The sequence below is a fragment of the Oenanthe melanoleuca genome, chromosome 18 (genome assembly GCF_029582105.1).
Source record: "Oenanthe melanoleuca isolate GR-GAL-2019-014 chromosome 18, OMel1.0, whole genome shotgun sequence".
Lineage (NCBI taxonomy): Eukaryota > Metazoa > Chordata > Aves > Passeriformes > Muscicapidae > Oenanthe > Oenanthe melanoleuca.
The window spans coordinates 6,376,335-6,390,935 of NC_079351.1; the positions used below are offsets into that span (position 1 = coordinate 6,376,335).

General features: G+C 42.6%; 1 protein-coding gene across 1 annotated transcript; it reads right to left on the reverse strand.

Moving 5' to 3' along the window:
* Nucleotides 1-5,719: 5,719 nt before the first annotated feature.
* SUMO2 (small ubiquitin like modifier 2) lies at nucleotides 5,720-12,726 on the reverse strand. Its single transcript, XM_056506035.1, has 4 exons — nucleotides 12,495-12,726; nucleotides 10,980-11,111; nucleotides 7,932-8,003; nucleotides 5,720-6,410 (listed from the first exon to the last, which is right to left on the reverse strand). Exons 1-4 carry the CDS (start codon nucleotides 12,513-12,515, stop codon nucleotides 6,348-6,350), a joined length of 288 nt encoding a protein of 95 aa, XP_056362010.1. The 5' UTR covers nucleotides 12,516-12,726; the 3' UTR covers nucleotides 5,720-6,347.
* Nucleotides 12,727-14,601: the final 1,875 nt, after the last annotated feature.

Genomic DNA, 14,601 nt, shown 5'->3' on the forward strand with positions numbered 1-14,601 from the left:
TGGAGAACACAAGGTTTGTGTTACATCCCTCTATGCACAACACGAGTTGTCCAGCATCTGAATTAAACACCAGCCTTAATATTAACTCAGATAATGAAAGAGAGCTGTTAAATATAAACAAACATGACCAGTATTTTTACTAATCTACAATCCATTTTAAAAGATTATTTTTTTAAAAAAAGCTCCAACCACTATTTAGATCCCCAGGGAATTCTCTGTTGCACCACATTGTTTTAGAGGTAGATTAAAGAGAAATTTTAAGTAATATGACATAGTGTTTTTAATTCTATTATCCCTTAGGCTTGGGCATTAGGAAGTCAAATGATACCCATCTGCACACAGGTAAACATCTGCTCTCTCAGGAACTTGCAGAAGTATTTTGTCATCTAAATGCTTCTTATTCAAACCCACAGGATTTCACTCTTTAATTTGTATCCCTGAGACACACAGAGAGCCACTTCTTAAAGTCAAGATGAAGAAAAACCCGTTCCCTATGACAAAGCCAATTTTCACACGAAGCTTTAGAATTCTAAACCTTAAGTGTTTCCAAGAGGCCCCACTGATCTCTCACAGGCCTGGCTGCAGGGTGGCCCTTAAATAAAAGCTGCTTTTCTGATTATTCATCCATTACAAGATGAAGGGGTTTATGAAGATGGCTACAGAAAGTGGCTGACAATCCATCTCAGGATGATGACATTTGACCAAAACAATTCTCAGCAGCTGTCTGGAAAACTCAGACACCAAACAATTCCACCTGTTGTTGAAACTCCACCAGCAAGGAATGCACAATGCATGTGGAAGTCTGAACAAGACCCCAGGAAATGCAAGGGTTAGGCAAGGAGAGATACCATTGGTTTGGGAAAAGCCTCAGCTTGGTCATCCTTCTGTGAACAAGGGTTTCTTCATTCCAGTCTCTGCTACTTATGGCTGTCACAGAGAGCATCCCTTCTTTATTCCAAGCACAAGGCACAAAAAAAAAGAGGGTTTGCATCAGTCTTCTCTTGCCCTGTTTCATTCACAGCTGAAGATAAAATGCCAGCTAACAATCCTTGCCACCAGCTGGATTTGCTGCTGTCAGATTTTTATCTGGAGTGAGGTTCAGTGGTATCCTACAGATCCAATGGTTTGTCCCACAGAGCTGATGCTGTTGTTTCAAGAGTTAGTAAAGTTGCTCTGCTACCTCTCTACATCTTCAGGAAAAGTTCCCAACAGCCTGTCACTGTTTGGGAAGGGGAATTGTACCACAGACTCCTCTCAGAGCTGCAGAGATGTAGCTCTGAAAAAGCAAAGTGACCAACTCATGCTGCTGTTCTTGCCTGAGCATCCAACACCACCAAGCCTGGTCGTGGACTCCAGTGTTCCTCCTTACTGGGAAAAGGCAGAGATGCCTGGAAAGGAAAGTCAGTGTCCCAGTTTTGTTTCAGTTTTCTTAAAACAGTGAAGTTTTCTTGAAGTGATCCTTCAAGAGCCCTTGCAGGGCTTCAGATGTGCTTCTAATGGGATCCATGGACTGGATGCTGGGCGAGATCTAAGCCACCAAAACCAGCAGAAAATTCACCACAAAGGGTATCCTTTGCATTCATGTTCCCTGAAGCATATTCCTTTCCAAGGAAGAAACTCTATTTGCTAGTTGGGCTTTCACAACCTTAATCTTTCCCCAGTACTCCAAAGTCATCCTCATATTGGATCATTTAAACCTACAGCTCTTCCTACAGAAGAGCTTCCCCATTCCCACTGCAGCTCCTCACTGACTCACACACATCCCTTGTCCTTCTCCAGCACCTGCTGACCTTCCCTTCTGGGATCTCTGCTGACACCCAGCCACTCCTTTCACAGCACCAACCACTACCCCTCCCACGTAAACTGAAATCCTTCTGGGATAAGGGAAAATTCTTCCTTAAAGGGACTTCAACCATTCCATAAACACTGAGTAGGGCTCCCAGCACCTGAATGCTAAGATCACCATACCATGCTGCTTGGGAAGAAATCAGGAAACCCCTGCAATTAAACAACCTGGAGGTCAATCCAAAACTGAGAACAGGGATCAAAATTCCATTTATTCCCACACTCCTACATCCTTATCACCCAGGAGAAGTGCTGTACCACCAATTCCTTCTGCCACCAAATACTAAAAACCAAGATAAACTAAAGGAATGATTATTCCCTATCAGCACACATTGTCTGGAAACTCGTAACAGGCAAAATGAGCAAACCTCAATAAACCAAAGAATTAAATACATTAATTACGCTGATAATATAATTAATAATAATCCAAGTTACTTAAATGCTTTTAAATTAATACTCCACGAGAGTCCATCACAGCAGCTGACACACATGTTCTGAGAAGAGGCCACTACCTAAAATTCTAAGAAAAATACTTGGATGTATTGTTCACATGATGACCAAGGAGGCATCTTTTCATCTTTAGCTTTGAAAACAAATTGCTATTCCTTAGAAATTCAGTTATTTCTAGCTGGCTGAAGCTTAGGAAGTCTCCTCTCTCTGAGCCAGTCACATTATGCCTTTTCATTAATGTTGCAGTAAGAGACACAATAGAACCAGCATCCACCAGGCAAATGACAGCACTTACATTACACTGACTCGGAAGCAATGAAGTGAAGGTAGAAAAGAAGAAAATTCCTGCTGCAAAACCATCTCACTTTGACCGTAACCCTTGTAGAAATGCTGTCTCTGTTCTGATATTGTAGTTATCTTGAAGCAGCAATTGTATCAGTGTTACTTTAGGGATTTTTCTTCTGTTAAGAACACCTCCATTCGCCAGTACAAGAATCTCTCATGTTACCACATGGAGTATTTCCTTACAGTCCTGGCAGCTTGGAAGATTCCATGTCAGAGCAGCCTTGCACTTCTGTACCCCTTCTGAATCAGCACCTCAGGCCAGTTACCACTGACCCCCACAGGAGCCCCCTGAGTGGGTGTGATCCCCACTGTGCAGATAAACATTGATTTTCAGGTGTCAGCTACCCAAAACAGCCCTGATTTCAATCTGTCATTATCTCCCCTGTCCATGAATAAAAATGCCTTACTTAAGGAACCTGAAACAATTTTGGTTACCTATTTTTAAATAACTGGTCACATCCATAACTCATTTGAGGGACTAAAACCCCAGCACAGGCTGAAGGCAGGGTACAACCATCCACCAGAACTCACTTACTCCATCCTTTTTCATTTAAAAACCACGGGAGAAATAATAACTAAATTGGATGGCAATCACTTTAGAACACATTATTTGAAAATTGTGGGCAATTTTCCCAGGCTCTTGAAAGATCCCAGCTGCTTAATTAAACATGAAGAACTTACCTCCCAACTAGCCTGACAAGACCTCTTTGCCCAGGTTTCCTTTATCCTCCACATGTGGACTTCCAGAAGTCCATGTGGCTACCAGTGTAAACCTGGGAACTGCCACAAACCAAGCCAAGCAGCAAAGTGAACTCCTAATAAGATGATTCAAATTGTCCACATCCCTGTACTCCATACCACTTCCAAATCATCACCCCCAGCAGCAGCTTCCTTAAAAGAGAGAGCCACAGTAAAACCACTGAGGGTTCCAGCAATCAGGAATCCACAGGTAAATAAATCTGTAGCACCAGAGGAGCAGTACAGAGAAAAACAAGTTCTGACACAGAGTATTTGCAAGATCACGCAGGAAGAATCCTCTTTTTCTTTTTTTAAAAAGGACTGTATTTCTGGATTACTGTTACACAAATGTGTTATATATAAGAATCAGAAATTAGCCCACTTTAGTTTGCTACACTAATGGAAATTCAACATTTGAGGCTCTCGAGGAACTAAGTCACTGAAGTTAAGATGTTTTTGTGGTTAGATTAAAAAACAAGAAATTATCTCAGAAAAGACTAACAGTTTTTGGCTGCAGACACCACCTAAGATAACACCATTCAGCATTGTTAGAGGAATCATTTCAGGAACACGAGCAAGCCCAGGTAACAGCAAAAAGATGTGAAAAACAGAGGAATGTAGGTGAATGCTGCACTGAAGTTCATGACAGATGAAGCAACACTCGCTTAACTCAGGAAATGAAGACATTGTTTTTAAAAGCTCTTCAGTACCTGACACTTGACTTCTGTTGCCTCAGGAAATAAAAAGTACAAGGCAAGATACAACAGGGAGCTTTAAGCTTCATGATCTTAAGTTGAGCTGAAAACAAATTGTATTTAAGGAGACCTCACCCTTTCTTCAGAAACTAAAGCAAGTCCAAACACCTTTTTTGGCCAAACAAGATAAAGACAGCTTTCTCCTGGGAAAAGTCTTGGCATGACATCAAGTTGAAAGAATTTTATACACTGATATCAGAAGTTAGGCCAGCTTAAAAGTCAGAGATTCTAAAACCAAAGAGTAATGTATTCCATGTAGAACCTAGGAAAGACGTTGAAATATATTCCTCCACCACCTTCTTTTTTTCTTCAAAGTAGATTTTTCTAGGCTTTTTAGAGTTTGGACATGTAAACATTTGTTCACAAGAAGGAATTTCAATCCCGCAAAACACCACAAAAGTCTACAAGATGCATCCCAGAATCAGAAGTAATCTGCTTAGCAGCAGCATTTCCTTGAATTAAAACAGAGGTACACAGTAGATTACATTCTTCAGCTACAAAGTCAAAGGCAACTGCAAAAACAGATGTTAATTTTCCCTGTATCTCCATTAGATGCAACTAATGTAGCATCAAATGTGTTATTCCTGACAGAATACAAATGGATCACAACTCATCAGCTAAATGCACACACCCATCATTCTGCCACAAAACTTTCAGCTCAAGCAGGCACAGGCCCCACATATAATAATCACTCCTTGAATTAACTGTTAGAAAAACCACCACCAGAGTGGCATCTTCTAAGAAATTTATACCTAAAAAAGCATTCACTTACTGCAAACACCAAAATATTGGAACATTCCTAGGACATCAGATAACACTGTGGGTTTGACAGGTATATAATCTTCCATGAACATCCATGGATTGCACTCCAACCTCTAAACCTCCCCCAAAAAGGTCCCTAAGAACTCAGTAACTGTGGAAAAAACTTGTGAAAAACACCATAACTGCATCTCCCTTCAGTACTTCCAGCCTCTTTCCCTCCTCCAAACAGAACAGCAGAGTAGGGTAAAGCAGAGCTTGGAATCTCCACCACCATAGCTAAATACACCCAAAAACAGAACTCAATTTTTTATTTTTGCTTTATATTTCCAAGCAGCTCCCATTTGATGCCATGGTAAACTGAACGGTTAATGAAATTATTTGCTCTCTTTAACTTAATGTTTACATCAATAAGCATTCAAATACAGAGTCTCAAATATAACTACTGCAACAACAATATTGATGCTTCTATTAAAGACTGACAAAAAGAGCTCAACCCAAAGGCATTACTAAATAGTTCAGTATTTTGCAGTTTGCCTAATCAAACAGTTTTGGCTTAGCAGAACATTCACAAAAAAAAAAAAAAAAAAAAAAAAAAAAAAAAAAAAAAAATCAAAATAAGAGAAAACTGGCTTCCATTTCCAGTTCAACTGCTGACTGACAGGTCTCAATGAAGCCTTTCCTTTTCCAACAGTCTTCTGCCTAGATAAGTGGGATTATGCTTACTTACCAAAGAGAAAGCTGAGATTTGAGAAGCATAAAGTGCTGCAGAGAAAGAAATACAGGTGCTGAGTACTATTACTCCATAGAAAAAGAAAGAAAACTGGTTATTTTAAACAAGAAGTTTATTTAAACAACAAGACGTTTTACTTGAAGGGAAAACTATCTAGGATTTTTTTTTCCTTTTTTTTTTTTAAAGAGTAATTTACCCCTACTTAGACAGAGATTGCTCTACATGTAACAGCTACGTACAAAAAAGTTATAAAATTGCCCTTGGTTTTACAATGATAAAAGAAAAACATTGAAATTATCCAATCAAACAAGGTATGCAAGGTTTTTGTTTTTGAACAGTGAGAGCAAAATAACTTACTGGAATATAAAGATAACTCGGCTTATTCTGTGATTCTGTAAAAGTAGAAGGAGCATGCCACTAACGGAGAGAGGGGCATTTTCACAGAACCAGTTTGTTTTCCCACCCCATCTCCATTAAATGTTGATCAAAACATACCATTGGCCATTTAGTCAAAAAAAAAAATGCATTATGTCTGTGCACATCACCAGTTACTTTATGTACAATAAAAGGAATAAGAAAAAAATTCAGAGAGAAGAGAGAAAACTATACTGCAGTAGTCAGGATGTGGCTGAACCAAGTCTCATTTTTCTAATTGTGAAGTGTTGCCAGTGGGAGCACAGTTCTGGAGAGGAAAGTAGCAGATTTTTTTTTGTGTGTTTGTTTTAGTAAACTCCTCCTGTTTGCTGCTGGAACACATCAATTGTATCTTCATCCTCCATTTCCAACTACAACAGAAAAAAGAAAAAAGGTATTTCAATTCTTCTTACATCTCTACAGCAGCCTGGGTTGCTCTTACAGTTCCTGACTTGATGTTTACTTTTTATGCAACTCAAGCAGAGAAGCCCCACTCCCCTCCACCACCACCCCTTTGTACATGTAATGAAACCTCACTAACTCAAAAGCAAAGAAACGGCACAGAAAAAAATGCCAAGTGATAACTGTTGACCTAGAGTGAATTCTAGTACCAACTTCAGGGTACACTGTGTGACTCCTAAGAAACAGATTTATAATATTTGTTTTCTGTTGCCTGCTTTGCCATTGTACCTTTGTTCTCCTATTTACTCCCTCAGTTTACCTTAGAACATTGCCACAATTCCAGCTGGCTGCTGCTGCTCAAATGGCTACAGCACTGGGGAAGCAGACTGGAACTAAGGCCTCTTCCCAACCAGGCAGTAAAACCAAGGATCAGCAAGTACCAAAAAACTAAAACACTTTGCTTGTAACCATGTAACAATTACCAGTGAAGAACAATACTTCATTCATACAGCTCTCTTCTTTCACCCTAATTTTTATAGTTGATATTCCTGGGATGTTAATGGCACCTACTGACAAAATCTGTACCAAAACTAAAGGAGCTGCTGTAACTAATGCAAATTGTATTTCTAAACAGACTCAGCTGCTGCTCAGGAAACCAAACTGGTCTATGCCATTTACCACAGCTATAAACAGACTGATCCTGAGCTTCAGCAAAACATGAATGGGAAGAAAAATCATCCTGTTGCCTCAATTATCAGTATTGCAAATTAAGACGTTGCATAGATTGGGGTCACAAGAGGCACAATATTTGAAGCAACAGCTTGAAAAATTCAGAACTAAAAACTAAAGTCCATTATTTCATTACAAGTGGTTCTGAACAGCAGATAAAACTATCACTTAGTCAGGCTGATTAAATACAGCTCCATGGAACAGGACAGAAAAATGCTCCAGAGCCACAGTGAACCATTCTGTTCTTGGAATGGCCTTCATTCAAACCCTTACAGACAACCCAAACTTCATCATATTCATTAACTCAATGCTGCTGAAACAGTTTCAGATTACAAACAACAAAAAATTACTTTTGTATTACAAATGTAAGCTTGCAAACAGGTTCTCTCTGATAACATCCTGCCAAGTTTTTATATAAAAAACAAAGCCATTGCTTCAAGAAAAACTCAATTCTTAACTTACCATCCTGATTTTAGAGCCATGAATCAATAAAACAGAAGTTTTACAGGACTCACCATCTATACATTGTACTTAATTTTTTTGTTTTATTATTACAATGATACAGATTTATTATTCAAAACACTAAATAAAATCCTGAGTCCATTTCTAATTCTCCTAAACTAGATACAGTGAAATAATGGCAAAAGAGATCCAGTGCTATCACTAATATACACATTTACAGAAATATTTGACAGGACACAGAAGCATCAACTCCTACAACAAATTTCAAGCAGTTCTTTAGCCTTGCTTGTGCTGTTTACCTGTGCAGGTGTGTCTGTTTCATTAATTGGCTGCCCATCGAACCGGAATCTGATTTGCCTCATCGACAACCCCTGGACAAAGAGAAGCAACACGAAGGGAAATAAATCTGATGTAAAAGTACTCAGTAGTTTACTCTTGAACTTGTCACTGAATTGCAGCACCATCATTAAAAGCCACTAGAGGTTCTGTTCTTCCCTCATACCCTGACTTTTAGGCATTTCACTCCAAATCACTGCAATCTGTTTTGTATTAAACACTGCATTGTGTTCAACAACTTAAAAGAAGCAACAGTGCCCCCACTGACTGTTAAAATAAAGTCATTTCTGCTGCATCCCAAAGGCCAGCAGGTTTGTTGTGCTTCTGAGTAACTCACTTAAAAACTAGGTGCAACACTTTAGATAACAAATGTCCAACAGTGACACTCAACACTCCTTTTTGATCTTCTCCAAAAACAAAGGTATTCTAAAATATTTCTTCCAGAAATGCAACAACAAAACTAGCCTGCAGAAGCAAGGAGTAAGAAATGGGAACTTATTGACCTCCAATTCCTATTAAAAAAAAATTAGTGTATCAAAAGCTTTTCCATGCACAGATAGAAAAAAATAAAAGAATTTTTTACTTCCAGAAATTAGCCAGTATTTTGGATAAAATAAGAGTTTTGGATTTTTACCACACAACATTCATCTTGCTGACCTCTTCCATCCCTAGAAGAATATCTCTCATCCTCACCTGAGCCAACAGACAGCAAAATGGGAATAACAAACAACCTCTCCTACTGATAACATCAGCTCCAAAACCTGAGTTTTCCACGGTATTTTACAGCACCCCACATTCTGCAAAGGCAGGGCAGTGACATTTGAGGATACAAACTTCCTTTCCAGTTCTATCCATTCTATCCAGAATATCTAAATAGCCCAATCTGGTTTTGAAGCCAACCCAATGGATTGCAGGGTCGTGCTTTGGCATCTCAGAGTCAGAAGAGAAGCCTCCATTCAGCCTGGCAAGAGCAGATGTCACACACAACAGAAAACAATGTAGTAATTATTTCTGAAGAGCAGATTTGTCAGGAAAAATATTTTAATAAATGTGAGTAAACTTTTTTTTATTAACTTTACGGCTCACAGCAAAATGCCTTCTCAGGCATGACCAAGACACTGCAGTGTTCACTCAGAACTTCAGCTGGTCTAAGGAAAGTGTGTGTCTCAGTCTCATGGCAGCAACACATTTCTGCACAGCAACTCTTGGTTTGAGCCTTTTTCTCTGACATTGTGCATCTAAAACCATGTATTTCCTATTCCCAGAGTGTTGGTTTTTTCCAGGTTCGTGACAACTTTATGAGCTAAACAAATGTTAGCTGAAAACACACTGAAAAACTGTCCTTTGGTGAGCTTAGTGTTCACAAAACATGAAGTATGGTCCATGGATGATTTTTTCACCACTTCAAATAATCACAAATAGTCTTGATCTTCTCAACAGATCACTCAAGTTTAGTTACTTCCATTTTAGATCTACTACACACAACACGATTATCATCCTTTATAGTTGCTAAGTTCTCTACCACCTCTCCAAAATTAAATTTAAATTCCACAGTTTAAGGATTTAAGTTGGGGTGTACACAGTTAGGTAAATCTATTAATAAAATCTAACCTCTAGACACATGCAGAACAAATGTTTTTAAGCAAAATTTCATAAGTAAGCACCTAAAGACAAATCTACATCCACAAAAATATTCATTGGATATTTACTAGCTTAAAACTGAGATCAGAAAAAAATGTCTTCCATTCTCAAGATTTACTGATTTTTTTCCTTCAATTGATGCCTGGGTTTTTTTTTTCTAGCTTTGGTTTTGTTTTTCTTTAAGCAGAGTAAACATTTAGCCAATAAGACAATTTTGAATGTTACTTGTTTCAAACTCAGAATGATACTTTTAAAATTTTATATGCCAGGACTTTATAGACAAATAACCAATCCTAAAATTCCCTGAAAGGCAGATATAACTGCACTCTATCACTGGAAAAAGAAACACAAGTGATTTACAAAATATAACAAGGGCTTGTATGACTGAGGCAGGAAAAACAAACCCACAGCTTTCAACATTCACTAATTTCTCCACAGAACGCTCACACAAGAACACGTTTACATGTTAGCAAGAGCTAATTTTTCCTGTCCTTTACTCTTATTCTGTTGTGGCACAGGATAAACTGAAGAGGTTTTACCACTTTTTATGTGAATCACAGGGCTTTCTTCCTACTGATGAAACAGCTGCACCAATATCTTATGCTGACTTTACTGTATGCAATAGTATCCCTGAATATTTGTTTTAAAAATTTAAAAATGCACAAATTCTGAACACTTTTGTAGAGGTAGTACTTTCTAAAGGCAGACAGCCACTAAAAATATCGTGGATAACAGTGATAAAATTTCCCTAATTATGAGCTTCAGAAGGAAGAGTTCCATAGCTCTACTCAAACAGGTGTTTTGAAAACTTGCAATAGCTGCCTGCAACCTCACACACTGGCTGCAGCTGCCACCACATCAGCAACTACATGGGATGTGTTTGTCTCTCAGAAGATTCATCTGTCAACCAGGCCACAAGAGAAAAAACAAAGCTCATCATAAAATGTACAAGCTCCTTCTCTAGGTATCTCCTCATCTCAGCACAATTAAGCTAATAAATCAATAGTCAATGACCAGTCCAAGAAGTTACTCAGGGTTATAAAAATCCCTTATTATCACTTTGCTCCCTCTCCCCTAAGTTCATCCCAAACCCACCCTTTTCATATTTCTGAGCACAAGAGCAGCAGTTACCTCCACATATAAATGCAGATTTCATAGATGACAACTGATCTTTATTTCACCCATTTCCTGTAACAACCCTCTCAGTCCACCCCGTAACAGACCCCAAAGACAATAAACTTCCCACAGCACTATTAGTTTCTGTTCAATCTCTATCATTTTGCATATCTACTTAAGTTTTAAGACTTTAACTGTCTTCTCTCCCTGTGGAGAGCAGCTCTCCCCCAAAAACTGTTCTCCTGAGATCATACCTGTCGTTCACAATAGGCTTTCATTAGTTTACTAAGTGGTGTGTGCCTCTTAATCTTAAACTGCACCACAGACCCATCTTGCCCTGCCACCTTCAGATTAATGTGGTCATTGTTTTCAGTCTTCACTCCTTCCTGTGGAGGAAATAAAAGAAAAAAAAATAATAACCAACACTTTTTAAAAAAGGTATGAAACAAGAAGTTAGCATTTTACCAAAGTGCAACAGGTTATTAAGAAGGAGGAAATAAAGATATTAAAACTGTTTACTGACTTGAAACCTTGAATTAGGGAATAAAGGTCAGCACTTTTCAGTTGAAAATTCAAAAGAAAAAAGCCACATACAAAAAAAAACCTGATATTAGCTGTCATTCTGCAGACTGGAAATTTAGCAATGAAAATTACCAGACCAGGAGTTCAAAGCGGATTTATTAAAAAAAATAAGTTCTTTTTATCAAAAGCACAACAATATGCAACTTCAATGTTCAAGGAATTAAGTTACCTATGTTATAACCATCATCTCTTATGGCTGATTTGTATTATAACTGTGATCCCAACCAGCAGTAAGGCTCTTTCTCATTGCACCTCAAACTTTTTCCTACCGTTTCACGTTCTTATTAAAAAAAACTTTCCAGGTACTTTACAGAGCTATATCGAAACCGTGATAAAACCTGAAGCGGCCCAAGTCTTTTCCTTCAGAAAACGTTTAAAAAAACTCCGCATCAGGCAGCCCAACCCTCCCGGAGTGAAAAACTTCGGAGGATCAACTTGCAGCTCGGTCCCTCGTGTTGTGGCCGGGCCTGGGGACAGAGGGGCGGGGAGCGGGGCTGTCCCGCTCCGGGGGTCTCCAGCACCCCCGTTCCAGCTTTGTTTTTTGTTTTCCCTCTTTTCTGGGAGCCGGGTCCCGCCATGTGTCAGCCCGCGCGCGGCCCCGCGCCCTCCGCCACTTCCAACTCGGTTTGAAAAACGTGTGGGGGAGGGAAGGAAGGAAAAAAAAAATAAAATAAAAAAAAAAAAAAAAAAAAAAAGGAAGGAGGGGTAAGGGGAAACAATTAATTAAAAAAAAAAAAAAAAAAAAAAAAAAAAAAAGGTAAAAAAAAAAAAAAAAACCAAAACCAACCCCCCGGCGGTTATCTCTGTTAATTCCTGCCGTGTGGAGCGGAGCCCCCGCGGCCCCCCCGGCCCCGAGGCGGCACAAAGGGGCCGGAGCTGTGCGGGGACTGTGAGGGCAGCGGCTGCCGAGGCGGCCGGCGGGGATGCTGCGGCCGCGGAGGAGGAGGAGGAGGAAGGCAGCAACAACCGCCTCCAGACCTGCCTCTCTCCCCGCGGAGGGCGGGAAGGCAGCCCGGGTTCGCTCCCCCTCTCCCCGGGGATCCCCCGCCCGCCCGGGAGCCGCGGCCTCAGCCCCCCCCACCCGCGCAGGAAAATGGCGCGCAAAGGCGGCGCGGGGGCTGCGGGCCGGGGCCGCCGCCTGAGGGGCCGAGCGCGGCGGCGGGAGCTGCGGAGGGCGCCGGCCTCACCTTGGGCTTCTCGTCGGCCATGGCGAGTCGGCGATGCGGGGGCGGCTCGGAGCGCGCACAAAGGGGGGGCAGAGCCGGCCGAGCGCGGCGGAGAGAGGGAGAGAGAGGGACACAGAGAGAGGGGAAGGCGGGGGGGGGCGGGAGCGCGCACGCACAGCCGCGGGGCCGCGCCTTGCCCCGTGCGTGCGCGCACCCGGCGCGCTCTCCCCTCCCCCCCCGGGCGCGTTCCCGCCGCCCATTGGGCCCCGGCGCGCGGGGAGGGGGCGGAGCCAGGGCCGGGCGGGGGGGCGAGGCGGGAGGGAGGGGGAAGGGGGGCGGAGAGCGCGCGCGCGCGCCCCGCGGCCGTTACATAACGCGGCGGCGGCGGCAGCCGAGGGGAGGGGCGCGCGCGCGGCCGCGGCTGCGCTGCCCGCGCGCTGCGTGCGCGCGCCCCCGCCCCGCCCCGCGCGGCAGGCATTGTCCTTCGCAAAATGGCCGCCGGGCCGCCCTCAGCGCCCCGCGCCGCTCCTCGCACCGCGCCCTGCCCCGACACAACTTTCCCTGGCCATCCCCAGCATCCTTGGCCGCCTCAAATCTTCTATCTCCTCAAATCTCCTCAAAGCCGCTGGGCTGCCTGCCCCAGCCCCCTCAGTGCCCCCCATGGTGCTCTTTGCCCACGCACCTTCCCGTGCCCGCCCCCAGCCCCATCGCGCAGGCAGCCCAGGCGGTGATGGAGTCCCTGTCCCTGGAGGCGTTCAGGGGAAGGCTGGACGTGGCTCTCAGTGCCATGCTCTGGTTGACACGGTGCTGTTGGGGCACAGGTTGAACTCGCTGATATCAGAGGCCTTTTCCGACCTCCACTGATCTCCCTCGTCTCTGCCTCACGCAATCTCTCCCTCCTGGCTGTGCCCCTTGCTGTGCTGTGAGGACACTGATGGTGTGGCAGCCTCCCCAAAACCCTGAGCTGTCCCTGTAAAGGGGGAGCTGTCCTGAGAGAGGTGTCATGTCTGTGAGGGAGCTGAGCACCTGCAGCACCCCAACAATTACACTACATAAATTAATCAGAGGATATACCACCAGTGATGTGGTTTCTTAAAGTTCATTCCAATGGAAGGGAGGAGAAAATTCTCAATAACTCAAGAGATTTCACAGGTTCACACAAAACAGTTCCTGTGCCTTTTTTTATCTGCATTACACTTGCCACCATCATTTGTCAAATGCTTTTCTACATCATGTATGAGGAAAAGAAACAGCACAAAAATTATCCCTGTGGACCCCCAGGGATGGATTTTCCAGGAGGGCATCACTCCAGGCTGCTGCTGCTCTGTGTGGGAACACTGGGCCCTGACACCAAGGTGGCTGTGTGGTCACACACCCCCTGCTCCTGGCAGGACAAAACTTTCTGCACCATTTCAGAGATGCTCCTTGTCCAGAATAAACTGCTCGAGTAGTGAAATATTGACTGAAGAGAAGCTTCGCTTAAGGGCACAGCTGCAGACTTGCTCTTCACTATCAGTTCTGGTCTCTCTCCTCTGCCTTTGTCACATTACTTCACATTCCAGCTCCCTCCTTCTGAGCACAGATTTGATTTCTACTGCAATTTTCTGGAAACTGCAGAAGAGTAACACCCACTGGGCAGAGGAAACTGAAGCCAAACCTTTATCCGAGTCCCCGTTTGAGGAAATGGCACAGCCATGGCCCTGCCTGAGGCAGGAGGATGGCCCAGACAGCCCCTTGAGCTTCCACAAAACATGAGCAGTGAAGCCTTTACCATCCCTTGTAGTCCAAAATTCAGCCTGAAATTTCATATAATCTTTTAGTTTTAGTATTTTAATCCTCCTGAAGAGTCTAATGAGTCAGTTCTGAAAAAATCCCAGCCACTGAAGTGTTCAGTTTGACCCAAGAAGGCAACAGATGCTGTTTCAAATTGTGACTGCAACTCAAACAGATCCTCATTTGAGCTCTGCTTTACACTCCTACCTGTGTCAATATACTAGATTTATCATCAGAAGCTCAATCAGTTGATCCTGCCTGTTTTCTCTGTGTTTAATTACTCATGCTATTATTTTCTATTTGTATAAGGTACTGGGAGGTGAGAAGCACCCTGGCTGGGGAAGACCATGTGCTT